This window comes from Cydia strobilella, chromosome Z (genome assembly GCF_947568885.1).
Source record: "Cydia strobilella chromosome Z, ilCydStro3.1, whole genome shotgun sequence".
In the NCBI taxonomy this organism is placed as follows: Eukaryota; Metazoa; Arthropoda; class Insecta; order Lepidoptera; family Tortricidae; genus Cydia; species Cydia strobilella.
The window spans coordinates 25,905,296-25,926,023 of NC_086068.1; the positions used below are offsets into that span (position 1 = coordinate 25,905,296).

At 38.7% G+C, this 20,728-nt stretch overlaps 1 protein-coding gene across 1 annotated transcript in view; it reads left to right on the forward strand.

Moving 5' to 3' along the window:
• The first annotated feature begins 16,063 nt into the window (after positions 1-16,063).
• Positions 16,064-20,728, forward strand: part of LOC134754261 (potassium voltage-gated channel protein Shaker) — a 403,882-nt gene continuing 399,217 nt past the window's right edge. The window contains exon 1 of the mRNA XM_063690472.1: positions 16,064-16,215. Coding sequence (XP_063546542.1) covers positions 16,088-16,215 — 128 coding nt within the window. The 5' untranslated portion in view covers positions 16,064-16,087. The remainder of the gene's footprint in view (positions 16,216-20,728) is intronic.

Consider the following 20,728-nt stretch of genomic DNA (forward strand, 5'->3'; position numbering starts at 1 on the left):
ATGAGGAGTGGGGGAAAATGACCGAACGGGATAGTCTTATGTATCTTTCAGTAGGAGTAGCAGAGAAAGCGCTGTTATTGTTTGTCCTTGTCATAGTTTCACTTTTCCACCGCTGCCACAACCGAGGTTGTGGCAAACAAATAAGTACGTGACATGTCATGTTTGTTCGTTGCTTGTTTAATTATCGTTGTTTTGTATGAAATTGTGCTTTCTCTTATGAAATATAGTGATGGTTAGCGTTTTGAATGCTTGAACTTTGATAAAATACTGGTGAATTGTTCTGTAATCGGCTGTAATAGCCGCTCTGAGCAAAAATATGAGATCATAACCATTCACACGTAAGTACGGTATTTTACACCTTCCCCTTAACGCAATATGTGAGAATAACATCGTAAAATTACGTTACACTCAAAGCAATGTAGAATCAAACGATTTCAATAAAAATATCACAATTATTTACGCAAATTAACAAAACATTATTTGTAAAATTATCCGCCCAAATTACGTAGGTAGGTAAGAGTCTGAGGTCAGCCATTTTTAAACTTCTTCTTAATTTAGCTGCATAACAATCATGTTAGGGATACCAGATGAAAATATCATAATTTTATGGGTAATTTTGACCTCGAAGTTTTTCCTTACTCTAATTCCAAAAAATAAATAAACAATGTTGTGAAGATTAAATGTGGTGTACATTAATTGGTGTAGTTGCGATTTGTGATTTCTTTAAATTAAAACCCATAATACATTTTATTTACTAAACATGTTTAGTTTTGTACCACCTGCGCGAATTATAGGAGGTATTTCATTGTTTATACGCCTAAAAAGAACGGCCCATTGACATTTTATTTAACAATTTTTTAATACCGTCAAACAAGCTAACTTTGCCTCCAGGGTAATCGCCCCAACGTGATATCAAATATTGGGGTAATTTTTACTAATATGGTATCCCCACGTTTATGACGTCATCTATGTCTATCCCTTACGGGCGCACGCGTATAGCTGGTCTATGTAATGCTAGGTCTATGTAAATTTCACAATTTTCTTAATATTTGGCCGCCATCTTTAATTTATTAAGCGGAAATAATTTTTTTGTTTATTTACAGCTCATTAGATAAAGTAAATATATTTTCTGTTGTTTTTTTACCTTTGTGTCACGTTACTCCCTCCTCCACGTATATTGGAGGAGTGAGTAACGGAGCTAGGAGTGAGGAGGTAGAAAGGAAAAGATAGATATAACAGGGGTAGGTTCTTTATTTAACGGCTATGGTCTAAATATGACACGCTACAGATGGTTTAAATTACAAAAAGAATAAAATAAAGTTTATAGTCGCGCTAATAGCACGTGCAAGGCAGGAGCACGTACACGGATAGGCGCGCTGATAGCACGCGCAAGGTGAGGCGCGCTGGTAGCACGCGCACAGTAAGGCGCGCAGATAGCACGCGCAAAGGTAAGGCGCGCAGATAGCACGCGCAAGGTGAGGCGCGCTGGTAGCACGCGCACAGTAAGGCGCGCAGATAGCACGCGCAAGAGTAAGGCACGCAGATAGCACGCGCAAAGGTAAGGCGCGCAGATAGCACGCGCAAAGGTGAGGCGTGCTGGCAGCACGCGCACAGTAAGGCGCGCTGGTAGCACGCGCACGGTAAGGCTCGCTGGGTAAGGCGCGCTGATAGCGCGCGCACGGTAAGGCGCGCTGGGTAAGGCGCGCTGATAAGCACGCTCTTCAAAGAGGCGAGGCGCAGTGACAACACGCGCCTGTTGAGGCGAGGCGCGCCGATAGCGGGCGAGGCGCGGTGACAGCACGCGCCTGTTGAGGCGAGGCGCGCCGATAGCGCGCGCCTAGGAGACGAGGCGCTCCGCTAGAGCAACCGCAAAGCACCACCGGACTTGGGTGCGTGCAGAGAGCGCCAGACTTCGCCAGGAACACAGGTAACCTTTTAAGGGGCACGATCGAGGGTTTCTTGATGGTGCGGGGCCTGGCTTGGCCCCGCACGGACCCTTACAACTGATGTTCCTTTGTTGGGAACTAGAAGCAAACTGAATTCAGATGTCCGCTGGGCCGCTTATATAGCTAGCAATAACATTTTCTAGAATTCTTCTTTACTTCGTTATTAATTTTGAAAATATTTGAAAATATTTGTTCACCAGTAGCAATTTTTAGGTAAAATTTAGAACAAACTACTTGAAAACTATACGACCTAAACTTCATGCTAAGGAATTTAGAGTAATTTAATAGTTTGACGGATTATGTCGAAACAAAGAAACAAATATGTCAAGGAAAAATTTATAGTGAATTTTAGGTCGATTAGCTTTGAAATTATTATAAAAACATGAAATGATTAGAAAAACAGCAAGGTAAGTTTCAGGAATTATGAAACAGCAAGCGGGGCAGAGGTTTCAGACTTCGCACGCGACAGGAAAGTTCGCGAGAGCTTTAAGCATCTCCGTAACGTTATCCTGTGATTTTCAGGCGCAGATCAAGAAAATAGTAATTTAATTGGAGCCAGGGAATGCAATTTTAAAAGGTTCGATCAATTGGATTCTTACGCTAGAAACCAAAGAAGGGAGGAGTTACAGAGAAGTAATCCAGGCATGCAAGGTAAAACACTACATTTGAAATTAAAGAAATATCATTAAAGTTGTCAGTTTTGGCGCGAGCAGGCCAAAAACGACTTGACGGATTGTCAAGCATTTTTTTTTGTAGATAATAATATTATTAGGTTTCATTTAAATGAATGAATATGTGACCATATTATAGAATATTTAGTTGTTATTTTCATAAGAAGGAAAAAAATTAAATTTAATCTTTTATTTTTTTCGGCCGCTATCTTTAATTTCTTACATGGTATATTTTTATTCGATTACAGGTGTCAATACAAACTGATTGATATATCAATCACTAAAATCGGTGCAGCCGTATATAGGTTATAGGATTTCGCGGGCTTGGTTTCCGCAACTCGACGTCATATAATGCGCCTATTTTGCGTGATGGGTTGACGGCACTTTTCTTGCCAACCCAACTCTTCCAGGAAGCCTAGCAGACCCTTGATGTTGCCGACGACTTCTGGGCGAGACCCCGGCGAGCCGAGGTATTGTGCCCGGTATTCTGCCACCCCTGGACATTCGAGGATGACGTGGGCGGCTGTCTCTTCTGCCTCCATGCATGCCCTGCAAAGGGGGCTATCTGTAACACGCATGGTTAGTAAGTGCTTGTTTAGTGGGGCGTGGCCAGTTATAGCTCCAGTTAATAGCCGGAGCTGTGGCCTCTTCAGCAGTCGCAGCCTCCGTGATAGACCTGGGTTGATCGTCGGGAGGGCTTCCTTCGCCTGTCTGCAAGTACCTAGGTTAGTCCAGTAGTGTTGGTGTTTTACCTTGGTATTGTGTCGCAGCATGTTCCGGAGCCAGGCATATGGCAGAGGTAGGATTGGCTCCGGTCCTGCCACCTTCAGTTCCGAGCCTCCTCTTGCTAATATGTCGGCTGCATCGTTACCTCGCGAGTTGCTGTGATCTTTAATCCACTGCAGTTACGCTATTGGTGGTACCACAGACCTAAAATTTATGCTTACGCATAAAGACAGCTGAAGTGTGGGAAAGGGAAGCCATCACGTATATGAACATCCCATGAGTGCGAAAGAGTCAGACTACAAATGAGAAAACGTAACCATTTTTGAGTGACAGGCGGCGCAACTCGACCGGGAGCGCATTACCGTATTTTCTAATCTTGAAAATAAGAAGAAATCAGGAAGAAAACGTACAATAAAGTAATATAGTGAAGATGGTGTCGTGTAGTGTGCCGGATTGTAGTATCACAGGGCGAAATAACCCAGACAAACATTCATTTCACAGGTAATTATGATATTCCGAGCGAAGTTTTCTTAACGATATTTTCTCAAGTTAACAGCATAAAAAGTGTAAAAAGCCGGTTTATACAATTAATTATAAGTTTTTCTTCAGTTGTGTGCTAATATTTTATCATATTAGTCAATAATTTGGAATATTTTGTTTAAAAACTTAAACTGTTACTATACGCTAGGGCTTGACAAAATGTTCATATGACTGTATCGATAACTTGTCGGTATAATAGGTACAATATATATTTAACTATTTTTTCACATCATTAAGATATTAGCCTTTATAACCGAGTTAAAATAATAACGATTGTTATAACACCTTTTTTGAAGGTGCACATGTTTAGCGGTAAATTTAAACTTCACAGTAGGTACTTACTTACATTTTAGCCACTTTTCCACGACTTTGCCGCCAACACAAGGAAACACAAGACAGCGTATATTTGCACACAGCGTATACACACCCAATCCAACTTGTCAGTAGAAAAAGGCGCGAAATCAGGGGTGCGAAACTCCTAGCTTCGGGAAAACTCGGCTCTGTTCGGCTCAGCATTGCTCCGAGCAATTATTAGGGTTGGCACAACTTGACGTCCCTTTGCGTGCACGGTCGTGGACACAGTGGTCACAGATAAGATAATGATCTGAATTTTGACAGCCCTAAATAGCCGAAAGGGATAGTGCCATATATTAGAAAGGGACATCGTGATTCGACCCTGAACCGCTGTCAATCTTCGGTTTTGTAGGAAGTTTCCTTATTCTGTGGCGAAATGAATATTTTCTGTGGTAAGTCAACTCTTTGCGCCTACTGTTAGCATGTGTTTGTGTTAACGGACTTGCACCCAACACACGCATACGACGAGAAACCTGCTTTAAAGCTGTAACGGTGCGGTGCGGTAGTATATTACGGCTATTATCAACGCTTGCTTGCTTTTTTTTTCATTAGACTACTTATCTTATACGGAGTTACATAATATATCTTTTCACATCACCAATTCGAAATAGTAGATTGTGTCACAAGGGAGCAAAATGACATTTACGGCGAGGGCGTAAATTGAATCCTGAACGAAGCGAAGGATTCTATAATAGAATCCCAAGAGTAACGAGGGATTCTAAAGTAGAATCCTGAGCATAGTGAGGGATTCAAGTGTATTACGTCCAAGATGGAAATAATTTTGCTATCATGTGACACATACTGCTTTTCACATCACCTATGAGGTAATTATGATTTTTAAAAATATTATTTAAGCTAAAAAAATAATGTACAAAAAATTTAAAAATAGTGTCCTAGAACATAAAAGTGTTACTTTGATCCCTGCTAGGAAGCAGGGAAGAAAAGTGCCACTTTGATCCCTCCTAGCAGGAAAGAAAAACCCCTTTTTCGAATTGGTGATGTGAAAAAGGGGTTTTCATCAAAGTAACACTTTTCTGTTCTAGGACACTATTTAAAAAAAAATTTGCACATTATTATTTTAGCTTAAATAATATTTTTAAACGTCATGATTACCTCATAGGTGATGTGAAAAGCAGTATGTATCACATGGTAGCAAAATCATTTCCATCTTGGGCGTAACACACTTGAATCCCTCACTACGCTCAGGATTCTACTTTAGAATCCCTCGTTACTCTTGGGATTCTATTATAGAATTCTTCGCTTCGTTTAGGATTCAATTCATTTATTTTATTTTAATAAGAAACATTGAAAGAGTAGTCGATAAAGCAGTCAAACACCGATAGATATATAGATACATATATATAGATGTTACAACTTGACATCACTAGTTTTGATCTCACATAGACAATTTACGCACACACTTGCATTTCATTTTTAGTCGCACTTTTAAAGCCTGAAAGTTGTTCTTTGTCATCCTAGTTCTGTGGGTGGTACCACAGACCTAAAATTTATGCTTATGGTACATACCTCTGACAGAGCTTTGTGGCATTCGTAGATTAGCCCTGAGGTCAAAGTATAACTTTGCAGGGCTTGTAGTACCGACCGACTATCGGAGAGTATGCGGATGGGGTAGTCCAGTACTTTCCTTGAGACGATTGCGTGTGCTGCCACTATGATGCCCATACATTCTGCCTGGAAGACTGTGTTATGTGTACCAAGTGGTGTCGAGATGTGTATGTTTAGGTCCTCTGAGAATGCCCCAGCGCCAGTGCCTGACCTTGTCTTTGATCCATCCGTGAAGATTCTCAGCTCCCTTGGGTTGAGTCCTTCACGGGGTTCTTCGTATAATTGTATTTTGTACTTTATGTCGAAGACGAATTGCCTGGGTATCCTGTCAGTCACCGCCTCAATTAGCGGTTCCTTACCTATGGCCTCGTGGAGGATCTCGGTGTGTGGCACCCTGGGCGGTCTCCAGAGATTAGATTTTTTGAGACGTACCGCCGCAGCTAACGCTTCCTGTTGTATGAAGAGGTGCAGCGGCGGCAGGCCCAGTAGGGCTTCCAGGGCCGCAGTTGGTGTTGTCCTCATGCAGCCCGTGGCCGCCATACAGGCCAGCCTCTGGAGTCGTTGTAGTCTAGCTTCCACTGTGTATAGTTTGGTTCGTGGCCACCATACTATCGCGCCGTAGCTTATTATTGGTCGTATGATTGCCTGGTAAAGCCATAGAGTTATCCTGGGAGTTAGTCCCCAGGTTTTACCCACCATTCTACGACATTGCCAGAATGCGATTGTAGCTTTGTCAATTTTGCCGTTTAAGTGATTACTCCGATTTAATTTGCTGTCGAGTATTACCCCTAAATACTTTACCTCTGCAGATAGTTGGAGTTCTGTATTGAACAGTTTGGGAAGGCGGTAGTTTCCCAAATTGCGTTTGTTGGTGAACATAACCAGCTCCGTCTTGCGTGGATTGACTGTGAGTTCGTTGTTATTGCACCAGCGCTCCACGATGGCTAGTGCAGAGCGGGTAACCTCGCATACCGTACCTGAATGGTTGCCGCTCGTTAGTATCACTATGTCGTCGGCATAGCCGATTGTGTAGTAGTGATTGTTGTTTAGTGTAGTGATCAGGTCGTTCAACACTAGGCACCTGTCCCGAGTTTGATGACTCTCTGGCTCAACATGTTGTTTATCCATTTGGTCATAACTGCATTCGCTCCGTGCCTTACCAGTGCTGCTGTTATGCTGCTGAACCTGGTCCTGTCGAAAGCTCCCTCTATATCAATGAAGGTTCCTAAGCACATGGACCTGCTTTTAATCCCCACCTCGATTTTGCTTACCACTGCATGAAGTGCCGACTCTGTCGATTTGCCAGGGCTATAGGCATGTTGGTTGGGATGTAGGGGCACATTACTCAGCACCCTCTCCCTCAGATACCTGTCACACAACCTCTCCAAGGTTTTCAGCATGAAGGAGGTCAGGCTGATGGGCCTAAAGGATTTAGGATCTGAGTAGTCGCTTTTACCTGGCTTTGGTATGAAGATAACTTTGACCTCTCTTATAATAATTAAAAATTCTAAAGAAATCAACGAAGGAGCATAATACCTGTGGTTGATATGTACATCAAATTCTGTCGTAATATATTAAAGAATGTTAATATCCAGAGAGGAAAATGAGGACTACGTTTGTATGGAATAATGGCAAGATAACTTTGACCTTTCTTATAATAATTAAAAATTCTAAAGAAATCAACAAAGGAGCATAATACCTGTGGTTGATATGTACATCAAATTCTGTCGTAATATATTAAAGAATGTTAATATCCAGAGAGGAAAATGAGGACTACGTTTGTATGGAAAGGCGATATCGCGCGGTTGTCTACTTTCGTCTTAAGTCTTAATTTTAGTGTTTGTTTGTTTATGTAAGTTGCAAGCACATACGGACAGGAATTAATATCGTCTGCTATTTGCTAGCTCGCTTCCTGTTAAATACAAACAGATTTTTTAATTTCCTGAACTGTAAATAGCGCCTTTACCACAATTTAAAAGGGGGCTAACGCTAAATTGTAATTTTTATATTGAATTTTTACCCCTTTTAAAAAAAGGAAAATTTACACAGAAACTACACTGTATTTGCAAGTGCACATAGTTATGTATCTACATTACATAAAAAGGGATACGGCTTTCTCTGAACCAAAGATTTCGTTTGGCAGAATTAATCTTTGTGTTTCTAAGATGTCCGACACCAAAGACCGCCATGCTACTCTGTCCAAAGCCGTTTCTGTCCAGCCGACGCGAAGATCCACTTCGGGTCGTCGCGCCACAGCAGTAAGTAAGTAGTAAGTAAGTTTCTAAGATGTATTTCAGAATTGGAGCCACCCAGATTTTTGATGCAGTTTGGGGAGGTTTAGCTTCGGTGTGGGTTACGTTTGATTTTAGGTTCTAATCGAGGTTGGTACCATTTTCAACTAAATCAAAGATGTAGGCTTATGCTGTGGGTACTTAGACAAAGAAATACTTATATAAGACATAATATAATATATAAATATCTGTAAATACTATTTATAATTTAATGTAAGGATACAAGATATATACAGTGGTACTACGTAAACGAAATTAATAACTAGCTTAAATCTAAAATAGGCCCTTGAGGCATTGTACCAAGGATGCTGGCGGCATTTCCCCGCTGTATCGCAATGCTGATACGTTGTGAATAAATAAATAAATACTTAAATAGATAGAAAACAAATATTCGTGCTCATCATACAAATAAATGGTTTCCTAGGCAGGGACTCACAGGGCCAGACAGGTCGTCGAATATTTTTCGAAGATTATCCTAAAAGAGTAAAAATATTATGTGTTCAAATGTACAATGGACGTTTTTGTAGGCCTCGCTAAGAAGTTTAGCCACGTAGCCATGCTGTGCCAGTAAATATTAAAAAGTTCATATAGGCAGTGAGGAGAGTGTAACGCCTTCGTGTCAGTTTATATTATATATAGAAGGAATAGCGGACAGAGAAGAGCCCGGCGCGGAGCGGCGGCGGCGGCGGCCGCCTGCAGCGGAACGCGCCAGTTGTTATGAGGAAAGCGCCGCCGCGCCGGCCGTGCACCCTCGCGTGGCTCACGCGATGCAGTACGCTACCTTGATTGTGTAAACGGCGAATTATATCCGAATGTATTTTAAAACGTTTACAAACGTCAGTTAGGCAAACTTATTATTGAATCACATTGATTGTCAACCTTATCAATAAAATATACATTAACATTTTTTTCATACATATGTACCTATGTTTTATAGGTATACATAGATGAATTACTAAACGATTTCATGTAATAATTTTAAAATTTTTACAAGTAGGGTAGGGTAGGAAACAGTGGCTCAGTTCAAACAGTGGCTTAGTCGCTCCAATATCGCCAATTATCATGTTGGAATTAGGTTGAGTGAGCCACTATACCCGGGTATTTTTTTCCGAGCCACTGTTTCCTACCCTACCCTACATACTTACGAGTAAATCAATAGCTACAACGCCTACAACATTAAAAAACCAGAAATATTTTTATTGCCCCTATCATTTTTGTTGGTGTTGTATTTTATTATTGTTTTCATATTTTAATACTTACTAGAATAGGTACCCATTCTAGTAAGTATCAAAATATGAAAACAAGAAAATAATGGGTATCTAATGGGGCAAAAATATGAAATAGCGATAATTAAATAAATTAGTTGATGCCTAACATAGAACTATTTATATTTATCTTACCGTAAAACATTAACTATTTAGTTAAAACGCTATGCTAGTTAAAACTTGTTTTTCTAGTTAACACTAGTTTAATAAACTTTTTTATTAACCTATTTTTAACTAGGTACCTACTTTTTTTGGAAAAAGTATATTTCATAATTTTTGCCATTATATCGTCCTTACTGCCCACTAACTGCCCAATAACTAACGAACTCGATGGTACTATGTGATTGTGCTTGCCAAGTTGCTAACTTTTCTTTGGCAACTGCTTTTGTTAAACTGGACTGATCGTTAGTAAGGGAATGGTGAAGTTTGGGCTCGATGAGATGAGACACTACATTTTTTAAAGGCGCATGTTAAAACCATTCCGAGCTTTGCTCTTATTTTTTACCCCTAGCTAGTACTTTTTATTCATTTTAAAATTACTAGAGTTTAAAAAACCGGTCAAGTGCGAGTCGGACTCGCGCAACGAGGGTTCCGTGCTTTTTAGTATTTGTTGTTATAGCGGCAACAGACATACATCCTCTCTGAAAATTTCAACAAGGTGACAGACAGACGGACAGCGGAGTCTTAGTAATAAGGTCCCGTTTTTACCCTTTGGGTACGGAACCCTAAAAAACCATAATGATTTAAAATATCAAAAGGGTCTGTATTGTTTTGTATGCGAAATGAAAATTGTTTAGAAACCTATCGTTTGTGGTATTGATATCATATGAAAGGGCTTTTTAAGAGTCCCCGGCAAGCTCGGCCGAATTTCACCTTTCCATACAAACGGAGTTTCGTTCTCATTTTAAAACTACGTGTTGGATTGTAATGAAACTTTGGGGTGCATTACATTTGTTATAATTACTTTTCATATATTATAGTTTAGTATATCGTTACTTTGAATACCGTAATAAACGGCATACTACCGTATTACCTAATTAACGGTATAAATAATGTTATTATTGGTATAATTGTCATAAGGTATATTTACACTTCGTCTAAACATTGCCATAACTATTACATACTCTAAAGCATATTTGTCATAACAAGTGACATCACATAATTATTTGTATGGCATAATAGGTGCATGAAATAAATGGGTTAGGTTAGGTTGGAACTGCGAGTCCGCACAAACCAAAGAGGATATAATAAGATAGAGCGGTACTGTCATAGTAAATTTTGTAACCACTGTAAATTCACTGCCATCTATCGACATTGATTGATTGATTTATTTATTGGTAAAATCATTGTTTTACAGGTCAATTACAAACATTTTTAAAACTATAAATGAAGATTTATAAAAAATATGGATAAATGATTTTTTTATTTGCATTTATTATTTTTTCCCTTCACTAGCTCAGAAAGCCGTCTTTTATCCTTTAAAACAAGCGGGGAAAAACGCATTTTATCCACTAGTGGGGAAAGTAAATTGACCTTGGATGGAACGTGTTTAAGTAGCTTGACAGATAACAAAACGTAAAACGCGCATAATAATGGTTCGTTCGATATTAATTATCATTAAATAAATGGTTTGAGAATCTAATAAAAAATACCAGATTTAGCTTTATTTAATTATTTTAAGTCATAAACCTTAAAATTCCATAATAAACGTTTGTTTTTTAATAATTATGTTAAATATGATTCTGAACGCACAATTTAAGTCGATGCAATTTCAAAACTATTTCAAAACGCATCATTGACATTTATACGTCAGAAATGTCAACATTGTCAACAAAATTTTTACTTAAAAACTTCTCACGTTTTTACGTGAGACTTACACTACACTACACTACTACTACTTGTACACTTACTACTACTACTAATAATACTATAATTGTAATGTTACTTGTACTACTTGTACGTGTACTTTTGTACAGAATTTCCAGAGTTTTTGTTATAATATCGTAAAAAATGAGTGATTCCAGTGATAAAGATGATCTAATGTCTAGTGGATGTTGCACTTTCCTCGCTATAGTGAGGTGAAAAGTTTTGTGTTACACACGGTCGCAAATGTATTTTACTTCTCGTGTGTTAAAACACTCGCTACGCTCAGGATTCTATTTTAGAACCACTCGCTTCGCTCGTGGTTCAAGTATAGGATCCTTTCGCTTGCTCGTGTTTCAATTCCACACTCGCGGGTAAAATAACTATTATATGATTTTGACCCATGTTCTTTAACTGATATGCGTTAAAATTATAAATAACAAACGAAACCGTCAACGCCCTCTATACGAGAGTAGGCCAAAGCTAGTGGCGCCATCTGATCGAGAATCAAATTTTCGTGATTTTCGAGGCACGTTTTTTCCTTAGACTGTATCCATCTATTACGGAGTTATATCTATCTTTGGCACAAACGAATAACTTCCTAACAAAAGGAGTGTTAGGTTAGGTTAGAACTTTGACCCTTCGTAGAATAAAATACCTAGTAAAAAAGTGGTTTAGGTTACGTTAGAACTGCGGCCTCTCTAGAATGAAATATAGCTATTTCATTCTAGGGAGGCCGCAGTTCTAACCAAAAGTTTGTTTGCAGTTTGCTAGCGCAAAAGAAGTACGCATGCGTACTAGTTATGAAAAAGTATGTAAAACTTTATGTTATTACTAAATTAAATATGACAAAAAAAATTATACAATATATGTATTTATACTTGATAAAATTGTATGAAGTATTACGTTATACAGACAAAAATATAATATAACAAATGTCATTATAAAACCTGTCCATATACTACTTATATAAATTATATTACAATAGGTATTATATCAATGACAGTCTAGTTGAAATCACAATATAACAAAGGAAACGTGTAATAAAAATTACATTATTTGTTGATTTATTTATATCTGTAATTAGTTTATATAGCTCTAGTATATAAAACAAATAGAGCAAAAACAAGAAATCATTTTTTTACTATGGTATCTGAAGCTACATAAACTAATTAGGATTCTTTATTTTACACTAGTAGGTACTAGCACCTAAAAGAAAAGGATGAGGGCGACCCGCTTGGCCCAGCGCTTTTCAGTTTAGCAATTCACCCAATAATTGTAAAATTAAAATCTAAATTTAATTTGTGGTATTTAGACGACGGCACCCTAGGAGGTGGTGTAAGCGAAGTTCTAGAGGATCTTCGCGTTTTAATTGAAGAATTCCGCGGTATCGGACTAAAACTGAACTCTTCTAAATGCGAACTTTTCTTTTCCGATACATGTACTGACAAAGATTTCGTTATATCACAATTCCGTCGTCTCGCTCCTACTATTCAAATAACAGAGAAAAACTCACTTCACCTCTTAGGGGCACCTGTGTTGGACGAATCATTTTCAGATTTTTTAGAGAACAAAATTAAAAACCTTAACGAAGTTTCCGATCGCATGTCTAAAATAAATGCACATGTAGCGTACACCGTTATCCGTTACTGCCTTTTCGTACCAAAATTCACTTACGTTCTAAGGTGCAGCCATTTTTGGGAATTTCCCGCTCTTTTAGAAAGAATCGACATAATTATTCAAAATCTTTTAATTTCAGTAATCAACATAAACTTGGACGACCGCTCATGGACCCAGGCTTCTCTGCCGATAAGGCATGGTGGCCTGGGTATCAGAAAAGTATCCATCGTTTCGCTCCCTGCATTTCTGTCCTCAACACATAGTTCGCAGGAACTAGTATCTAAAATTCTAAAGTCCCCAGTCGACCATTTAGACATACCTTTTAATTCAGAGGCCAGAAATGCATGGAGCGGTTCTTGCCCAAACACTGACCTGCCCGAAAATCCCAATTCGCAGCGCCTTTGGGACGAGCCGCTTTGTAGGCTGGTACGGCATAACCTGTATCAAACGGCAACCAGCCTTCAAGAGCGCGCTCGTCTGCTTGCCGCTTTCGAGTGGGAATCCGGGCAGTGGCTCCAAGCTCTGCCTTCCGTATCAACTGGAACACTTTTTGACAACTCCACCTTCCGCCTTTCCGTCGCTCTCCGCCTGGGAGTGAATTGTGTTGCCCCACATCGTTGTCGCTGTGGTGACCCAGTCGACCGGTTGGGCCACCATGGACTATCCTGCGGCAGAAGTGCTGGGCGTGCCCCCCGCCATGCTGGCCTTAATGATATCATCCGTCGGGCCTTAGCCAGTGCGGGAGCACCGGCGGTTTTGGAACCGACCGGCCTCGCCCGCGATGACGGTAAAAGGCCCGACGGCATGACCCTCGTGCCATGGAAGATGGGACGGCCGTTGGTTTGGGACGCAACCTGTGCCGATACCTTAGCGCTATCCCATCTCCATGGCACCGCAGTGAAAGCTGGTTCGGCTGCCAATTCGGCCGAGCTCCTCAAGCGGCGCAAGTATGTAACCATAAATAGTGGTTGCATATTTGAGCCGTTTGGGGTTGAAACTATGGGGCCTTGGGGGGAAAGTGCCCATAGAGTTTTTAAGGAATGTAGCCGCAGGTTAGTAGAGTTGACGCGTGACCAGAGGGCTGGTTCATATCTAGCACAGCGGATCAGCATTGCCATACAACGTGGCAATGCTGCCAGCCTTCTGGGCACGCTGCCAATAGACGGTACTGATTTGGGGCAAATTTTTTATTTATAGTTTATTTTTAAGTTTAGTTTTTAATTTTAATAAGGATGAGTTTAGTTTTTTTTGTATTTATTTACTGACAATTTGGTTTGACCAACTATAGTTTAGCTACAAAAAAAATACAAAAAACTTTTTTTTTGCCAAACCAAGGGGATTCTAGGTTTGGAATTTGGTAAAACGATATCTTATAAACAAGAAAGGTATTCACTTCAGCCTGGGGCGGTTTCACTATAGGATTGCGGCCAGACCCCTTGGTACAATAAGTTCACACACATTTTCAAAATCACCTTTTCTATTTTTCTGCTCTCTAGAATAGTTCTCGGAAATAGACCATTTCTAATACATTCTGTGTATAAAATGCCACTTAGGGGCTTACACAGTAGGAGCAAAACTGACATTAAAAACCTCGATAACATTTCACTCTGCAAGCTTCGTTGCTTAAACGCGGTACTCGACTGAAAAGCTCTCTATTATATCACGATTGCATAAAATACTTTTCTGGCAAAAAATAAAAATCGAGCTTCAACTCTTGTTCAGCAAATAATTTACAAACGGTCAACATCTGCAGAAGTCAAAAGCTTCTGTTATAATTTATCCGCTTAATAAATAGTTGAGCTGCAAAATTATTATTTAGTCAAAAATATTAAGAAATTGGTTGTTAAAAAAACATGTATCTAAGCGGTTTAATTGACACGTATGCATAATTAAAGAAATGGTAATCTGATATAATATGGTGGCTAACGTTTGATTTAAAAAATCGGCAGAGTTGCAGGCAGAGCGAAATCAGCCCATGTGATACGATACCGCACCACTATCCTCAAGGTCACCAAAATCTCAAAGTTACTAAAATGTCAAGAACATTTAAAACCAATCAGAGCACCCCACTATCCACGTGGTCTTGTCTGTCCTACCCGTAGAGAGCAATTGCGAAATTGCGCTGATTGTTTGACAAAATTTGATTAATAGTGGATCGCTTACAGTCGATCAAATATTTATTTTACCAACCAAATCAGCTCAGTATGACATTAATTACGAACTGGTTTAGAAATACTTGCTAACCATTAAGTTGCTTACCAAATATTTATTTTTGTTCATCAAAATAGGAATATTTTGCAGATCGATTAAATGACAACCTTATTTTAATAGATATAGGTATCTTATTAATCTCTTTTATTAATTAAAAATGTATCTTTTGTTTCAGAACACAAAGAATACTTCAGAAAAATATTGCTAGATCGCTAGCACTTATATTTAAAATATTGGACAGCAACATAAAATTCAAGTGAAAGTGTAAAAAGTGAACATTTTTCAATTGGGATCTTGTTATAGTAATAATTATTTTATTTCATAAGAAGTTGTACTTCTTATTGGCGGCATAAAGAATCCAAGTGACAGAACAAACGTAATACGGAATACCTATTGAATAGACCCATTATTTGAAACAAATTTTAATAAAATACAAAATATATTAAGAATAAATAACTCTTACTTTACTAATTGTAAAATACTTATCAGTTAAAAATAAAACGCAGTGTTTTTTTAAGTGAACTTGTGTGGGTAATATTCTGCGTTAGACTTTGCTATATTAAATATCTTGAACACTTATTTGTTATCAATGATCTTTCGCTGTGTTATTATCATCAGGAAAAATAATTGTAAGATTAATTCGAGACGTCGTTTATACGCTATAAACGTTGGACAATTAAGCCTCCTCATACACGAAGCAGATATTTGGCTGGACCACGGCTAAGCCCTGCAAAGGTCCACTGTAATATAATTGGATATAGAAACAGTATAAACAACTAAGAAGTTTTTATCAATACATAAATACAATTCTTATTACGTATTGGTCAGCAAACTAAATAAACGGACACTGTCATATTGAATACAACTTCATCGACACAATGTCTGAAGACACTTAGAATTATCCGTTATACATTTATAACTGTAATTCTAATTGGATTATGTAGTGCAGTATTATTTATTTAGTTACCGAAGAAAGGAATATGAGAGGAAGTTTAATGAGCTAGTGAACCAGTTCATGAATACCGATTGCCAAGATGACGATGTGGCAGTCAGGAATGGGACATGGGGCGAAGAATCCGTGGCTTGGCAAGTTCATGGGCTTAGTGCACGACCGCCGCCGGGACCAGAGCTCCGCAACGTCCACCGAAAAGACCCAAGAGCGGTAAGTCCCTGATGTATACTTAATTTTTTACCCCCGATCCAAAAAAATACTCTTCTTTTTTTAATTTACGATGGGCTATCTGTCGGGTTTTATGTTTCAACGGTGATTGATTTTTTGCCAATTTTAGATTTTCGGAGCGATAAAAATCGAAAATGTATTTAAATAGGAAGGCACTTTATCATAAATGGCCGTTGAAATTTATTTTTCCCCTCACTAGCTCGGAAAGTTGTCTTTTATCCTTTAAAACAAGCGGGGAAAAACGCATTTTATCCACTAGTGGGGAAAGTAATTTGACCTTGGGTGGAGCGTGTTTAAGTAGCTTGACAGATAACAAAACGTAAAACGCTCATAATAATGGTTCGTTCGATATTAATTATCATTAAATAAATGGTTTGAGAATCTAATAAAAAATACCAAATTTAGCTTTATTTAATGATTTTATGTCATAAACCTTAAAGTTCCATAAGAAACGTTTGTTTTTAATAATGATGTTAAATATAATTCTGAACGCACAAGTTGAGTCGATGCAATTTCAAAACGCATCATTGACATTTCATACGTCAGAAATGTCAACATTGTCAACAAAATTTTTACTTAATAACTTCTCACGTAAAAATACAGAATTTCCAAAGTTTTTGTAATAATATCGTAAAAAATGAGTGATTCCAGTGATAAAGATGATCTAATGTCTAGTGGATGTTGCACTTTCCTCGCTATAGTGAGGTGAAAAGTTTTGTGTTACACACGGGTGCAAATGTATTTTACTTCTCGTGTGTTGAAACACTCGCTACGCTCAGGATTCTATTTTAGAACCACTCGCTTCGCTCGTGGTTCAACTATAGAATTCTTTCGCTTGCGCGTGTTTGGATTCCACACTCGCGGGTAAAGTACAACTTTGCACCCTTGTATAACAAATAACTATTCTTTTTTACTAATAGCGAAGAAAAATCATTCTCAAAAAATATTATTTTACCTCTTTGTCAGCGTGATTTTATTTGTTTTAAGTAGGTATATGCGGACTGAAGACAGACGAACATTTTGAAACTAAAAGGTTCCTGATGATTGCCGTAGGCACACCTAAGCAATAGTAAGCAATGACGTTACATGACGAAATAATAGTACCTACCTTGCACTAATATAATGCATGCACAAGTACCTGGGAGACCGAGCTTTGCTCGGAAAACATATACTTACCTAAAAACTTAAAAATGCGCGTTTTCCCAGAGATAAGACCTAGCTAGATTGATTTTTCGTCCCCGAAAACTCCCATATAGCAAATTTCATCGAAATCGATAAAGCTGTTTCCGAAATATATATATATCCGAAATATAAATATAAATATATATATAAAACGGGACCCTATTACTAAGACTCCGCTGTCCGTCTGTCCGTCCGTCTGTCTATCACCAGGCTGTATCTCATGAACCGTGATAGCTAGACAGTTGAAATTTTCACAAATGATGTATTTCTGTTGCCACTAAAACAACAAATACTAAAAAGTGCGGATCCCTCGGTGGGCGATTCCGACTCGCACTTAGCCAGTATTATTATATTCTAGCACACTTGACCAAAATGTTTGCTTTGGCAGAATTGTTTAAAAAAAACCTAGTGGTTTTACTAAATTAATTGGTCAGTTTGACACATTGTCGCCTAAACGGAGATAAAAATATTAAGCCCCGACATCCTGTTACATTCGGATCCTGCTCAGTACTCACACAGCTCACAGTTACGCACGCGATAGGACCTAATTAGTATCACTAAATTATAAATCAATCATAGGCCAGGAAATGAATGCCCAAAAAAAGCTAGAGGGAAATGCTTGGAACAAAAATTTTTTACTTCGTAGCTTTGTTTGGACTAGTTAGGAGGTGAACATATCAAAAGTCCCCGGCCGTAACCCTGGTGCTGGGGGGGGGAGTAGGGTTTGAAGGTTCCATTTTTCGTTTTTTCGATTTATATCTCGGAAACTATGCGTCTGAGCGACATAACCACTTATACAAAATGAAGTGATTTAATTTGTTATAAGGTTTATTAAGTCACGATTTTCGATATCTTGTATAGTTTTTGAGATATCCGCTCTTGAAGATCTATTTAGGGCTCTCATTTTTATCTTTATTATCTACAACAGAGAAGCTGCTATGCCGGGTTTGGTAACGTTTTCGTATAAATCGGGGGTGCTGAATTCATTTATGCTATCAACATTGACGCCATTCCTAAGTAAAAACAAAATTTAAAAAAATGATTTTTTTTAAACGTATCTTCACGCTTAAACCGCTGAACCGATTTCGTTGAAATTGGGTGTAGAGATGGTTTGAGTCCCGGGACAGTACATAGGATAGATTTTATAACCAATATCATCTTTTGAGGGTGTGAAAAGTGGGGTGGAAATTTGTATGGGAAATCAATAACCGCTGAACCTATAAATAATATTTGGGATGGTCTACATGTTTGATTTAGTTGAAAATGATACCAAACATGACTTCAAACCTAAATCTAAACAGTATTAACCTCAGAAGTTCAAGTTCGGCGGAGAAGCTGAATTCCCCACACACCAAATTTACCCCTTCAAAGTATGATTTTTGAGATAAAAACTATTTTATATCCTGTCTCGGGACATAAAACATCTATTTACCAAATTTCAACTAAATCTGTTCAGCGGTTTAAGCGTGAAGAGGAGTTAAAAAAAAGTGATTTGTTTAAAGTATATATATGTATTTTTTTTATTGATGCAAAAAAATTACACAGCATTACAGCGAACTAATACACTGTGAAATTTAAAACAGACAGTATCATACAGACTAGGTACATTATACGGTCTTAAGTAGAGGACAAACAGTAGGTATAAATGCAAAAAAAAAACTAATACAAAACAGAAGATTCACGTTTATCCATCCTCTCACAGAACTTCATGCACTCTTTACACAGATCCATCCAACTACTTGCAAATACATCACATTCCGGTGCTGATGCGAGGAGCGCGTTAATATATTGAAGAGCGCGGACTAGTGGTGATTTGCCGTGGGACATAGTGCGTGTTTTAGGCACAGCTAATAAGTGACGACTTCGCGGTCGGAAATTAAATTGGGCCTTAGCCATAGAAGGGACGAACACGCGTACAACTTGTGCAACCAGTTCAAGGCAGTCCGAGTTTCCTCGCAGAATATTACAGGCAGAGGTCAAGAGCCCGTAGTTGCGTCTTACTTCTAAGGAATTAAACCCTAAAACGCCAAGGAGGAACTTTGATGGGTACATATATGGGTAGTACCCGTAAATCTTTTTGTACAAAAATCTCAGAAAAGCTTTCTGGATTTTTTCCAAAAGCAAGATGTATTTGTCCTCATGCGGGTTCCAAACGACCGATGCGGCCTCAAGTTTGCTCCGGACTAACGCAGTGTACACTTACTTAATAGCCCTGACGTCATCGAAATCACGCGCATTACGAATGACAAAGCCTAACCTCTGATAGCAGTTAATGGCCAACGCTTTCATGTGCTCGTGGAAGTTGAGTTGCATATCGAGGATGACACCCAAGTCACGAATGGAGTCAACACGGTCCAAGGGATCAGGACCTAGCAGGTATTGAGTGACTAAGGGACGCGGCACGGCTAAAAGTCATCACGGAGATATTAAAAAGGAGCTTATTGTTAATGCTCCATATATGTTTTTACTTCGGAAAGGTGTCAATGTTGATACCATAAACGGATTCAGCACCCCCGATTTAAGGATGACTCACGTTAGACCGGGCCGTGTCCGGGCCGGAGCTTCCGGCGCTTACTTTTCTATGACATGACAGGTGACCACGTGATGCTTTCCATAGAAAACGAAGCGCCGGAAGCTCCGGCCCGGACACGGCCCGGTCTAACGTGAGTCATCCTTTATACGAAAACGATCCCAAACCCGGCCTAGCAGCTTCACCGATGTAGATAATCAAGATAAAAATGAGAGCCCTAAATAAACCTTCAAGAGCGGATATCTCAAAAACTATACAAGATATCGAAAAACTTGACTGAATAGAACTTGTAACAAATTAAATCTCTTTTCATTTTGTATAAGTGGCCAAGTCACTCAGACGCATATTTTCCGAGATATAATCGAAAAACCGAAAAATGGAACCTTCAAACCCCCCTCTCCCCTCCAGCACCAGGGTTATGGCCGGGGACTTTTGATATGTTCATCTCCTAACTAGTCCAAACAAAGCTACGAAGTTAAAAATTGTGTTCCTTGCATTTCCCTCTATACCTTTTTTTGGGCATTTATTTCCTGGCCTACAGAGAAGTTAAATCAAACGTAACTTATTACAATTGATGCATTTACATGATCTGAAAAATGTGTTAAGTTAAATGTTAATGTGTTAAGTTCGCCTTTGTACAAATGATGCGTTTTTCTCTTGTTTTATGTTTATTTTTGTACAATAAAGAGTTTTACTACTACTACTACTATTATGTATCTCTACTTGAAAATAGTATCATGACATTCGGTCTTCGGTTTCTCCTTGTTCATTCTTAGTAGTCAT